A 13,365-nucleotide genomic window follows, 5' to 3' on the forward strand; every position below is an offset into this window, starting at 1 on the left:
GTGTTTTCATTCTTAGTTCTACTTAGAAAACCCTCAAATTCTTCCATGTGTTAAGGTGCATATGCATATCAGCTTCAACACGCCTCAAAATGTGTGTATGTGAGTAATTTGGTTGCTGTGATGCCACAGCAGGAATGTGATTTGTGATGCATGTTGAATTGTTTGGTAGATGATATGGTGGGGTCTAACCATCTTTTCCTCATTGGCGGGAGGATTTCGCAGGAAGAAACAGAGAGGAGCAAACAGGATGTCCACCACACCAATGATGGTCATGAGCCAAGGGAAGCCGAGGCTCCGAGCGATCGCTCCACCTGCTGATGGTCCTACACGACAGACACGGGTTCACTGAGTCTCTTTGTTAATTCACTAAACCAATTTATATTTGTTAAAAAAACTCTCAAGGGGAAATCAAATTAATTAGATAAGGCTCTATTACCTTACCGCTGTGCGCTACGTTCTATCCAATTTTCGTGAGGGTGCTAATTCTAAGCGCAATTTTCGTGCCAGCGCAAAGCACAACTGGGCATGGGTGGGAGTATTTTCTCTATATGTGGGTGTATGCGCGCAAACTGAGGGTGTATTGTATGTAAATGAAGTGGTGCAAACCACAATATGCTATTTTCCTGAGAAATATGTAATTGCGCTAAGACATTTCAAAAGCACGTCTGTTTTTAGCACAAAGTCTAAACTCAGTTCCTGCATTTGCAGTTTGGAGATTCCACCAGCAGTTGGTAATAAAGTTCATGTCCAAACTCAAAATATGGTGGAACATCAAATTATGTTCCCACTGAAAGCCATTTTATGAAACAAATATTTAAGAGATTTGTGTTAAACTGTTGTTTATTTTGCAATTATTATTATTATATTTATATTAACAATTGTATTTATGATCTAATTTGTATTGGTATTTTTCCACCTGTTGTCATAGAGTGGTTTTAAACTGCAAAAGGGGTCGGTGGAAGAAGTTCGATTTGGATTGATTTTTTGACCACGTTGTTGTTTTGATTATATTTCCATTTAGTTTGAAGTGTAATTTGTAATTTGAATGTTTCAATAGAAAATGTAATTTTTCAAAGTCAAAATCAACTGGAAGAAATGAAGTTCTTACATAATCACTGTTAATACTAGCCATGATTTGTGTGTCAGTAGATGAAAATTATTAATAATACTTACATTCTCTATACTTTAATGGAGCGTTTATTCAAATACCGATGAGAAACACATTTTCCATGCGTAAAAAATGAGCGTGTCACTATCATAGAATTATGCCTGACATTCAACAAGGACGCCGTTATTGCACAAAATAATGTCCATATTTCTATTCTTCTAATTCATTGCATAAAGACCATTTACACTACCAACTTCTTATGAATGTACTGTCTTTGCTTATATCGCTGGTGCTCGACAGGGAATGGACTATATAAAACAACACAGACAGTGCAATTATTGGAGAAAAACCTCAGAATTAAATTTACTTGACCCAGCCCAGTAGCGCTTTGCACACGCAATTTCGACCAAAATCTTAGCTTGCGCCTAGACATAGCGCATGCTTGCACGAAAATACCAAAACTTCATGACCATGCCCATTGACTTTGTGTGTATAACTTACGGCATAGCGATGCGCTTAGCACTAGCACTCTTAAAATAGGGCCCATAATTGTATTTCTCCGTTTTATTTCTTACCTAAAGCAAAGCCCATGCAGAAGGCAACGTCAGCAATGGCATACACACTACCATACACAGATACGTGTCTCAGATCTACTAGATAGCCCATAATCGGCATCATCGAAGAGTCCACCATACCTACAGTCCACAAAAGATTGACTAAACATTTCATATATTAACATATATTAATATGCTATATAGTAATAATTAGAGTAAATTAACATGGTACAATAAGATTTAAAGAAATTAAGAAATAAAGTGAAAAAATCTATATTTGTGTTGGGGACAGACTTACCAATTGCAAATCCAACTCCAAAGTTTGGCACAATGAGTCCGTATATATCTTTTGCAAGAGGTACCTGAAGGACAATGAAAAGAGCTGCTGCATATTATCATTATTATTATATAAAAAAAACCACCAAATACTGGCAAATATTCTGTTGAACATCAGAACAAGTTTTTACAGCACATCAATTTTATCAATGTATAAAATTAACTTTTGAACACTGGGGTAATTCTCAGATTTTTACACTGATGTTTTTCCCATCTGCAAAACTTAAAGTGTGTACCTGATTCTCTTCTAAAGTGGTTTTGGGTCTAATCTGATAAGCATTTAAAAACTAACAGACTGTCTTCCTGCTTAGTGGGAAATGTCCAGTGCGAATAGAGTCAGACCTTTGTTTTTACAATAATTAGTTTTTCCAGCCCTCAACAGAGCTAAGGGGAACAAAACATTTTAGGTCTCATATGTAAGCTACATTGTGTTTGCATCCTCCAGTTAGTTCTCTGCCATATTAGGGGGGAAAATATGGTAACACCAACAACAGTATATTTTAGTCTTAGCCTTTTATTCACTTGGTGCTAAAAATCCATTCAGTTGAAAAGAGTGCTGAACCAATGTTTTGTTTATTCAAAGAGAATGGCAGTTTTGGAATGATTTCATCTGAAACTTACACAAAGAATGCTGAAGCCAACCAGCAGCATCCCTATAAGTGAGCACAGCCATCTACACAGAAAGGGAGAATATACTTAAATAATATATTTTTTTAAATATTTGTAAGCCAAGTAATGTGCTGAAAATTAATTACTTTCATTGAAAGTCATAGAATAGAATTTAACATGTAAGGCATTACACTACTTTTTATGCCTAATAGTAATTCGATTACAGTAGCTAATTACTTTTAATCCAATTACACACAACACTGACAGTGATAGAGTCTAAAAAAATTTCAAACATCTCCTTTTGTGTTCCACAGAAGAAAGGAAGTCGTACAGATTGGAGCAACATGAGGTTGAGTAAATGATGAGAGAATTTTAACCATCCCTTTAAGGACTAAGACATTCAGTAACAGACCTGGGCCACTCAGGCCACAGCAAAAGAACCAGTCCAGATTAGGGAAAATATATTAAAATATATTCTGGCTGATATTAGCCATTCACCGATATATCGGTATCGGCGTATATGTTTACCGATATGCGCAGATATGAATTTTTTTTTTCAGAACATATAATGCCAAAAACAATGTTTTATAATTGGTGTCATTACGTAGTTTGTCCAGCAGAGCGCACTCCGACTCCATTGTTTACAGAGCTGACTCTGAACTGACGGTGGCTCTGCAGACAGGGCGGAGTTGAGCGGTGTCTCGATAAGTTGCTAACTAGTTTGTGAAATACATATTGGAAATTTAAAAAACAATGACCCCATCATTTTCCATTTTCAATATAAGTAATATAACATTAACCCTGTCCCTGACAACCATGTCACTCATGTCTGTTTGCTGTTAGCCAGCTATATTTTGTCAGTGCAGTCAGTAATGTACAAGATTGAAAGGTAAATATCAGAGCATCTTTTTGCAGCTCAGTAGACAACGGTGCGGTGGTGGATTGTGTCTGATTGTGTCTGTTGAGTGTTTATTTCATGCTATGTTGTTACCTAGTTGGTGAGATGCAATGCTGGTCCATCTTTTACTCTCCGTGACAATGAGCTTATAGCTAACTAGCTAACCACGTAGCTGCTTTCATTGTTGTCAGCTGAGTGGAAGCTAATGTGTAAACATGTATTCACCAAACTGTTTTGATCAGGATTCAAAGTTTGGTACCCCCTTCAACCGAACAATTCCAGTCGTTGCATTTATAAAATGTAATATTTAAAAGTCTGATTTTCCACCTTTGAAAGTTTCCCCTGAACTTGTATAGCAGAATATGTTGTAACACCGCTGCCGCTGTTTTTCTCTTGTCTCGGCAGGTATAAATGCTTATAAATTGTTTTACAACCTGCCAATAATTGACTGGCAGTATTAAATAGTCAGCATTTGACTGATACTAAACAGTACTGATGTTTATTTAGCTATTTATTTTATTTTTATTTATTCTTTATTTTAATGGTCAGCATTTGACTGATACTAAAGAGTACTGATGTTTATTTAGCTATTTATTTTATTTTTATTTATTTATTTTCTCAGTGTTCATTTCTAGAATTTGTTGACAATATACAGTTGTGCTCAAAAGTTTGCATGCCCTGGCAGAAATTGTGAAATTTTGGCATTGATTTTGAAAATAGGACTGATCATGCAAAAAAACTGTCTTTTATTTAAGGATAGTGATCATATGAAGCCATTTATTATCACATTTTTTTTTGGCTCCTTTTTAAATCATAATGATAACAGATATCACCCAAATGGCCCTGATCAAAAGTTTACATACCCTTGAATGTTTGGCCTTGTTACAGACACACAAGGTGACATACACAGGTTTAAATGGCAATTAAAGGTTAATTTCCCACACCCGTGGCTTTTTAAATTGCAATTAGTGTCTGTGTATAAATAGTCAATGAGTTTGTTAGCTCTCACGTGGATGCACTGAGCAGGCTAGATACTGAGCCATGGGGAGCAGAAAACTGTCAAAAGACCTGCGTAACAAGGTAATGGAACTTTATAAAGATGGAAAAGGATATAAAAAGATGTCCAAAGCCTTGAAAATGCCAGTGAGTACTCTTCAATCACTTATTAAGAAGTGGAAAATTCGGGGATCTCTTGATACCAAGCCAAAGTCAGGTAGACCAAGAAAGATTTCATCCACAACTGCCAGAAGAATTGTTTGAGATACAAAGAAAAACCCAAAGGTAACCTCAAGAGAAATACAGGCTGCTCTGGAAAAAGACAGTGTGGTTGTTTAAAGGAGCACAATACTTGTTAACCCCTCTCCAAACATAGCGCTTATGGTTGTGACCATAAAGCTCTATTTTGGTCTTGTCACTCCAAATTACAGTGTGCCAGAGCTGTGAGGCGTGTCAAGGTGTTGTCGGGCATATTGTAACAGGGCTTTTTTGTGGCATTGGCTTCTTTCTGGCAACTCGACCATGCATCTAATTTTTGTTCAAGTATCATCCTATTGTGCTCCTTGAAACAACCACACTGTCTTTTTCCAGAGCAGCCTGTATTTCTCCTGAGGTTACCTGTGGGTTTTTCTTTGTATCCTGAACAATTCTTCTGGCAGTTGTGGCTGAAATCTTTCTTGGTCTACCTGACTTTGGCTTGGTATCATGAGATCCCTGAATTTTCCACTTCTTAATAAGTGATTGAACAGTACTCACTGGCATTTTCAAGGCTTTGGACATCTTTTTATATCCTTTTCCATCTTTATAAAGTTCCATTACCTTGTTACGCAGGTCTTTTGGCAGTTCTTTTCTGCTCCCCATGGCTCAGTATCTAGCCTGCTCAGTGCATCCACGTGAGAGCTAACAAACTCATTGACTATTTATACACAGACACTAATTGCAATTTAAAAAGCCACGGGTGTGGGAAATTAACCTTTAATTGCCATTTAAACCTGTGTGTATCACCTTGTGTGTCTGTAACAAGGCCAAACATTCAAGGGTATGTAAACTTTTGATCAGGACCATTTGGGTGATTTCTGTTACCATTATGATATAAAAAGGAGCCAAACAACTATGTGATAATAAATGGCTTCATATGATCACTATCCTTAAATAAAAGACAGTTTTTTTGCATGATCAGTCATATTTTCAAAATCAATGCCAAAATTTCAAAATTTCTGCCAGGGCATGCAAACTTTTGAGCACAACTGTATAATAATATTATCAAATATTCTTTGATAATCATATTAATGCATAGTCATATCGGTGCAAAATCAGTGAACAATCCACATAGAAAAGGTCTGTTTTCATTATAGCTCAAAAATTAGCTATATCGGCCACCATATTGGTAATCTGTGAATTTTCCCCCCTAAAATCGGTATCGGTCTCAAAAATCCCATATTGGTCGGGCTCTAGTCCAGATAGAGATGCATGAAGTCCATGAAATGTAAAGATGGAAATCTGCAGGCCTCTGTTGAGTTTTCCAATGAAAATTCAAATATTGCCAGACATTCTTATCATTTCCTAGAAACATCTCCAGGCATTTTTAAGAGAATGTCATGTGTGATGTGAAAACACAGACAAACATACATGACATTCTGATAATGGTAAACGAGCACATGACTCTTATAGGTGCTTGTGGCTCATTATAAGCACTATGTAAACAATAAACAAATAAAACCAACAATCAGCATCAAAACTTGATCTGTAATTTAAAAAAAATGAAAACAAATACAAAACCTGGCAACAGAAACTCATTTAGAGCTGTTCCAAAGCAGAGGAAGTCGATAGCAGAGCGAAGGAAGATAAGAAATAAGATAGAGGGGGAAAAAACACATTAATTTCCCTCTCCTACCTCCCCATTTTGTGAGCCAGAATGGCAAAGATGTTGGTCCCTATAAGATACGAGACACTGGCTGGCACGAATGCAACCCCTAAAAGGGAAGAGGAGAGAGAGGAGGGGCTCAGATAAGAAGACACATTATCAGTTTGATCTCAAAGCTGCTGTTCATCTCGCAGACGCTGTTATGAAACAGCTTTTCTCATTCGCTCACTCCTTCTCTTCTTTCATTAGCTCGCTTGCTTTTCCTTTGCCTGCCAGTGACACCTCAATATCCTGCCAGACCGTAGACACTCCCTTGCCAGCTCTCACTCCTTTCCCTGCCTCTTGTTCTACCTTTCCTCTCTCTCTTTATTATCTAAGCTTACAAAACAGCAGGAAAAACCTTAAAGAAACCCAGAACAGTTCAGTTAAAATGAGAATAACTGCTCTATATGGATAATATGACATCTGAATATGAATTCAGCTTCATGAATTCTTTACACAATTTCTTCCACAAAAACCATTTTAAATGGTTATCCAACTGACTTTGTAGATAATGACTGGCAGATAAACATTTACTAACAAAGCTGGAGAGTTTTCTAAAGAGTAACTGGATCACCTAAGATTTTCTTTCCCTTAAAGGAATATTATGGGTTCAATGCAAAACAGTATTTGTAGCTAAAATGTTGATAGCAAGAAAAATGTATTTCAACTTGTGCCTCATTTTCTAAAAAAAAAAAAGCACAAATCTGGATTACAGTGAGGCACTTACAATGGAAGTGAATGGGGCCAATCCTTAAACGTTAAAATACTCACTGTTTCAAAAGTATAGCTACAAGGGATAAACAATATTCTTGTTAGCATGATTTCAATGTGATATAAATTTACACAGAAAACATTATTAAGTGATTTTATCCAATTTTACAACTTCATTGCCATGACGACATAACACCGTAAATCCTGTAATGCCAGTAATTTAGTAGTCCACCACAAAAAACGACAATTTAAACAACTTTACAGCTAAAAAAAATACACAAGTTTTAATAGAAGAATTAATGTAAGTGCTTTTATAAAATTATAAGCTTCACATTTCTGCCATTAAACCCTCTAAAAATGGTCCCCATTCACTTCCATTGTAAATGCCTCACTGTAACCTCGATTTTTGCTTTTTTTAAATAAAAGGAGGGACAAGTCGAAATTATTTTTCATGGTAATCATCATTATGCCACAAATGCTGTCGACTGAGCTTAATTTGTATTAAACCCGGAATATTCCTTTAAAGACCCAATGAAATTGCTTGAAGAGTGCATTTATTTCCTATTGAAGTAGAAACTTTGGGCTTGACATATCAAAGGGCTTGTCCCTTTTTTTTAATAGCCAACAGTCATTAGTTTATCCCACAGCCGTGAACCATGATTTGCTAGTTGCTAATCAGGCATTCTCAAGAGACCATTTGATTGGACAAAAATCTGTGTAGTGCAAGATGAGTCATCAATATTTTTGGTCTGTTTTCCCGCAAAAGAAAGACTGTAAATGTAAATTTGTATATCTGCTTAAAGGTAATTCTGTCAACTTTCAGGAGTACACTAGCACTTAAATGGCTTCAAAGCTAAAAGACATGGACTGAATTTCATGGGGTCTTTAATACTTACATGTATTTGCATTTACATCTAATTTTCCTGCTAATGAGAGATACATTATGTTTTACTTACTATTTCTCTCTCTCTCTCTCTCTCTCTCTCTCTCAAAGCGGATGGTATCCACATCTATAATCCATCTTAAGTTGTGACCCATCTTGTAAACAGAGTGACAATTACTTTGAAATGACAAGAATTGCAAAAGGAAATATGTGAAAAAAATAAAGATATTCTCCCACCTAGCTGCCATTTCCTGGGGCACATTGTCTCCATCATCCAGATGGGCAGAGCTGGCTCCAGCATTGCAATGGCCATGTTAGCAAAACAAATGGAACCTGAAAAAGAAAATGAGGGAGGGAAAGTGGATTCATCTTCTTAAGAATCTTCTCTTTCTGTCCACAACACAGGGGAGGCCTTGCCAAGCCATCATTCTTTTTCTTTTCCTTTACAGACATAATAAACACATCATCCTGCTTCTGCTCTCAAGCCACTCATATTGGAGAGGAGGATATTCTGAGACAAACACAGCTGTGTTTCTTGACCACTTCACTCATATTATCAAAACACACAGATCAGAATACATTCTTAGATACTTTAAGGTGCACTCATTAATTGTTCTGTCAATTCTAGTTGAATAGAAACAGAATAGTGCTTTTGAAAAATATGTTTAGAATTATGTCCTTTCACATGATATATAAGTAGCCAAATAAAAGCTGCTTTATTTTATGAGGAGTAGGTCATGTCATGGGGGTCGACATGATGAGATCACCAGCTGTTCACTTTATCTTGGTAACATCCTTATTATTGGAAACTTTCTCTTACAAAATATCTATTTTCTTCAATGTTATCAGTAACTGAAAACTTCTGTGTAAGGTGTCCAGGACCACTGCCATATCAGCCAGTGCAACATTAACCAAAAATTACAGAGTGCACCTTTAAGTTCACACTTTTATTTTCAAGAAAAATCCTTTAGAATGAATGTTTTTTGTGTGGTTACTGGTCTGACCTGCTGCAATGAGGATGTATGGATCTCTCATGAGAGTCATTAGTGCAGTCCCTTTCTGGCTCTGTGAAAAATGAATATATTAAGCTATTTAAAATAGAAAAAAGTTGTTCCAGTTTTAGTAATATTACAGAATTATTATTTTTTTCATTAAGGGGCAATATTTGCCCCCTGGATTTGATTTTCAGGGAAACATTTTTACTTTAATCATGGCGTATGTTTTCTAATCATTTAAAACAAATGTGTAACACTGTGCAATAAGGTTCCATTTGTTAATATCAGTTAACAATAATAGTTAATGGTAATTTCAACATATACTAACACATTTTTAAATTTAAAAGTTGAATATGTTAACATTAGTTAATTCACTATGAACTAACAATGAAATGCTATAAAAAATATATTGTTCATTGTTAATTATAACGAATGGAACCTTATTGTAAAGTTTCACCAAAAATAATACCAAATACTTCAATTTAATCAATTTATTAACATAAATTCTCTTTCTGAATAATTATGTTGTGTTTTATGCAACAATTTGTATACCAAGGCCTAGAATAGAAAACTAAGAAATATATAAATGTTACAAATAAAACACAGAAGAACTCACAATGGGGGAATTTTTTGCCCCCACATATTTAATTTCAGGGTTATTCACGTTTATTTCTGACGTTATTATAACGCCCTGAACACAATAATTATAGATTGGATAAACATTAACTTGGGTTCCATTCCATCTCATAAATATCAATAGCAGCCTCAGGTCAGGCAAATGTTTTTTAAAGGGTTGTGTGTCGAGGTGCATGAGCCTGACATGCAGCTATTCTGGAAACCTCAGCAGTTCTCATGGAGATGAGATGCTTGAGAGTCGCAGGGAAATCCAAGGGAAACAATATACTGTATATAATGCCCCACACACGTTCTGTTCCCTTTATGACATCTCTAAGCCATACGTGAACAGAAGATCACAGACGATTTAGTGTGACGAGTGTTAACTCAAGTACTAGTGTTAACTCTCCATATTGATATGGGAATTGTGGCACTGCTAGTATAATAGCAGTTTTCGAGTAAGGGGGAAGAGACAGAAAAATGTTAGTTTATTTCATATTTAATATCTCAGAAATATATATATATTTTTTTTACTTAAAGGTGATGTGTGTAATATTTTCTCCTATACCAGCTTAATATACAGAGACAACTATAAGTAAGCCACTCATACATGATTCCTTTGAAAAGGGTAAACACTGTGGCTCTGTGGCATTGCTGCCCTAAAGCTAGGAATTATCTCACTGAATAACATAACCGCAACAGTTTGATTTTATCAGTTGCTGCTTTGCTTGCCAATAATCCTGTTGGGTATTGACACTCATGGGGCTTCTGGCTGAGCTTAACTACTATTTGATGTCTAGGCATTACTGATTTGATTGATTATTGATTTTAAATAACAGTTTTATCATCTTCTGGCCAGCACTGTTTTATGATGACAGAAGAAACTGACCTTTTAAGCAACGTCACTCAGGTCTGTTAAAAATGTAAATTTTATGTCACATAATTAATCATGTCAGAGCTTTTATTATCATACTACATCTTTTAACATGGCTCACTGGAATATTTGATTACGATTGGGCCATTCTGGCAACTCATTTCCTACATAGCTGTGCTAGATTCACATCTCTCGTATTTCTGCACAATGAGATGCCTAACTTATTGCAATTCAAAACCCTTATCATTACTGCATCCTTACACATTACTAACTCACAGTTCTATGACTGTATATCATAACCATCCCCTTTTGCTTCCTTTTTAAATGCTTTTTATTACTGTACAGTGGAAAAATTGTGTTGAATGATTTCATTCTTTTCCCATTAAAGATAACAAAAATGTAAAGCTACAGTAGCCACACTATAAGTCTGTTGGAGGCCCTGTGGTCTCCGTAGTAACTGATACCCATCAGCCCCATTGATCAAAGTCAGACACGCTGTGACTAGATCAGCCATACATTTCCCCTTACTGTGATGCAAACAAGGCACACAAATGCACTATTCCTCTTACACCCACTTCCATTAAAAAACACTTTATATCTCCAATGCATATAACACACCTTTTTCAGTCCCACACACACATTGTGAACCCCAAACATCCTTGCAAATCATAGTAGTAATCCATGCTATTGATAAGACTAGATAAATCAGTCCAAACACCTATCACTAAAAACAAGACCAAACTCCATTACTGGTTGCATCGAACTAATCTCGCTAAAGCTGCCTTTCCCAGTTTTTGCCCACGAGAGGAACATCAGTCAAAAGTGCAATGCAATGTGTAGCCCAGTAAAATCAGATTTTGCTATGAAGACTATAAACCTCAACACTTACAAAAACAAGCATTGAAAAGGCAGGATAAGACTGTAGCTCAGGGCTGGCCCATGGGTTTGTAGGGCCCTAGGCAAAATCATGAATATGTGGCCCCCGGAGTGAAAATTGTCAGAACTTTAAAACATCCATAGAACCACTGCAAACGTGATGAGCAGATTTTTTTTACTTTTTTTTTAATAGAAAGCACTAAAAAAAGAAGCACTATACTGTATAGCTCAGTAGATGACAAATAACATGCCCAATAGATTTTTTTCCCAACATGAAGATGTTAGATTAAAATGTACATGCATGCATAAGGGAATGTGTGAATTTTAGGTGCCTTGACAAGTCACCATTTAATCACCTTATTTTGAGCGCCTTTCAACTCTTTTCTAGAAGTACAAATAAACCAACGTCTCAATTAATATAAGGTCATGGAAACTGCAAGTATGATAATTACTGGGTAACATTTTACAGTAATGTTTGCATTAGGTATCATTAATTATGTATAATACAATTTTCCAGCATTTATTTATCTTGGCTAATGTCAATTTATAAAAATACAACTGTTTATTGTTTGTTCATGTTAGTTCATATTGTATTAACTAAAGTTAACATAAAATGTTTCATGTTAAAAATGGACATTAACCAAGATTGTTAAGTATTGTTCATTGTTAGTTAATGTTAACAAATAACACCATAAGTGTTACCCATTAAAGTAACACAAAATAAGAAAATGCTGTTTAAAATAGTTTTATATCATTTTAATTGTATAGGACACTGCTAACAATGCTTGAAATTTCATTTCAACTACCCATATAACTATGTGTAAATGTTTATTTAGAGCAACAAAATCAATGAGAACAAAAAGCTGGTCAGAATGTGTGCAAAAGTGAATAAAAGTTAAAACATCAGGGAAAATAAGGTAACTACAGCAATGTATAATTATGTATAAATAGAATTTCATATTTTAAATAGGGCCTATGAACACAACACCTATATACAGTATATATATATATATATATATATATATGTAAATAAATCTAAAGAATAAACACATTCCTCTTAGAGAGCAGGCATCTTTGCAGATAGGATGGTTTGGTTATTTTCCAGATTAATTGCTCATATTTTCACTCTATGTGAGTTTTTTGCATTTTAATATCAGCACTTTCTGAATTCCTTCCTGTCTAATAATACTGTGAAAAGAAGCCACACTCTAGTTCCCAGCAATGCTTTGTGTTATGAATAAATTATGTAGATTAGCATGTACTGCTTAGCTTTACTTCTTTCCGATTTTAGATACACTGCTGTTATTTTATTTGTTGTAACTTTCAGTCATTTGTCTTTTTGTGATTATTCAGAGCTTATTTTATACATAATATAATGTTTTTAATTTTCACCATCATTGTGATTTGTATGCTGAATGATCAGGTTCATGCATGTTGCATGTTGTCCTGCATGTGTGTGCTCTAGAAACCATTGGACTCTAGATAATATCAAAATAAATGTCATCAATGTTTCTTTATCTTATGACTTGTTCATTTAATTTGCCCATATTTGCAGGGCCCCCTCAGGCATATTGGGGCCCTAGGCAGCTGCCTCTATCGCCTATAGGACAGCCGGCCCTGCTCTAGCTGAATTAAGTGCTTCAAACAAATCTCTGAAGATCTTTCATAGATTTGATGCCACTAAACTTGTAAACATGACTTTGTCTTTAGGACTGATAAAAAAACTGCTAACATAACTACATTTTTCAGTAGTTTCACATTAGCTCAGCTATTTTCACAATAGTGTAGCTTTTCCAATAACAAGCTCCATTTTCCAGCAAATACTGCTGTAGCGTAACAAAGCACAAAATTTGTCACATTGTATTGCAAGCGCAGCCGAGGGAGTAATCAAACAGGCTCACCTAAACCGTCCTCTCTTGTATAGTGCTAGGAAATCCACATAATTTAAGTTAACTGGTTCTTTCAGACAATTTATGTACACTCACTGAGCAATTTATTAGGAAC

At 35.5% G+C, this 13,365-nt stretch overlaps 1 protein-coding gene across 1 annotated transcript in view; it reads right to left on the minus strand.

The window, feature by feature from the left end:
- LOC127455596 (synaptic vesicular amine transporter-like) overlaps positions 1-13,365 on the minus strand; it is a 30,914-nt gene that overhangs the window by 5,003 nt on the left and 12,546 nt on the right. The window contains exons 8-14 of the mRNA XM_051723628.1: positions 9,006-9,066; positions 8,239-8,334; positions 6,396-6,474; positions 2,620-2,671; positions 1,961-2,024; positions 1,684-1,803; positions 190-323 (exon numbers count right to left, since the gene is read on the minus strand). Of these exons, the coding sequence (XP_051579588.1) occupies positions 190-323; positions 1,684-1,803; positions 1,961-2,024; positions 2,620-2,671; positions 6,396-6,474; positions 8,239-8,334; positions 9,006-9,066 (606 nt within the window). The remainder of the gene's footprint in view (positions 1-189; positions 324-1,683; positions 1,804-1,960; positions 2,025-2,619; positions 2,672-6,395; positions 6,475-8,238; positions 8,335-9,005; positions 9,067-13,365) is intronic.

The sequence above is a fragment of the Myxocyprinus asiaticus genome, chromosome 17 (assembly GCF_019703515.2).
Source record: "Myxocyprinus asiaticus isolate MX2 ecotype Aquarium Trade chromosome 17, UBuf_Myxa_2, whole genome shotgun sequence".
Lineage (NCBI taxonomy): Eukaryota > Metazoa > Chordata > Actinopteri > Cypriniformes > Catostomidae > Myxocyprinus > Myxocyprinus asiaticus.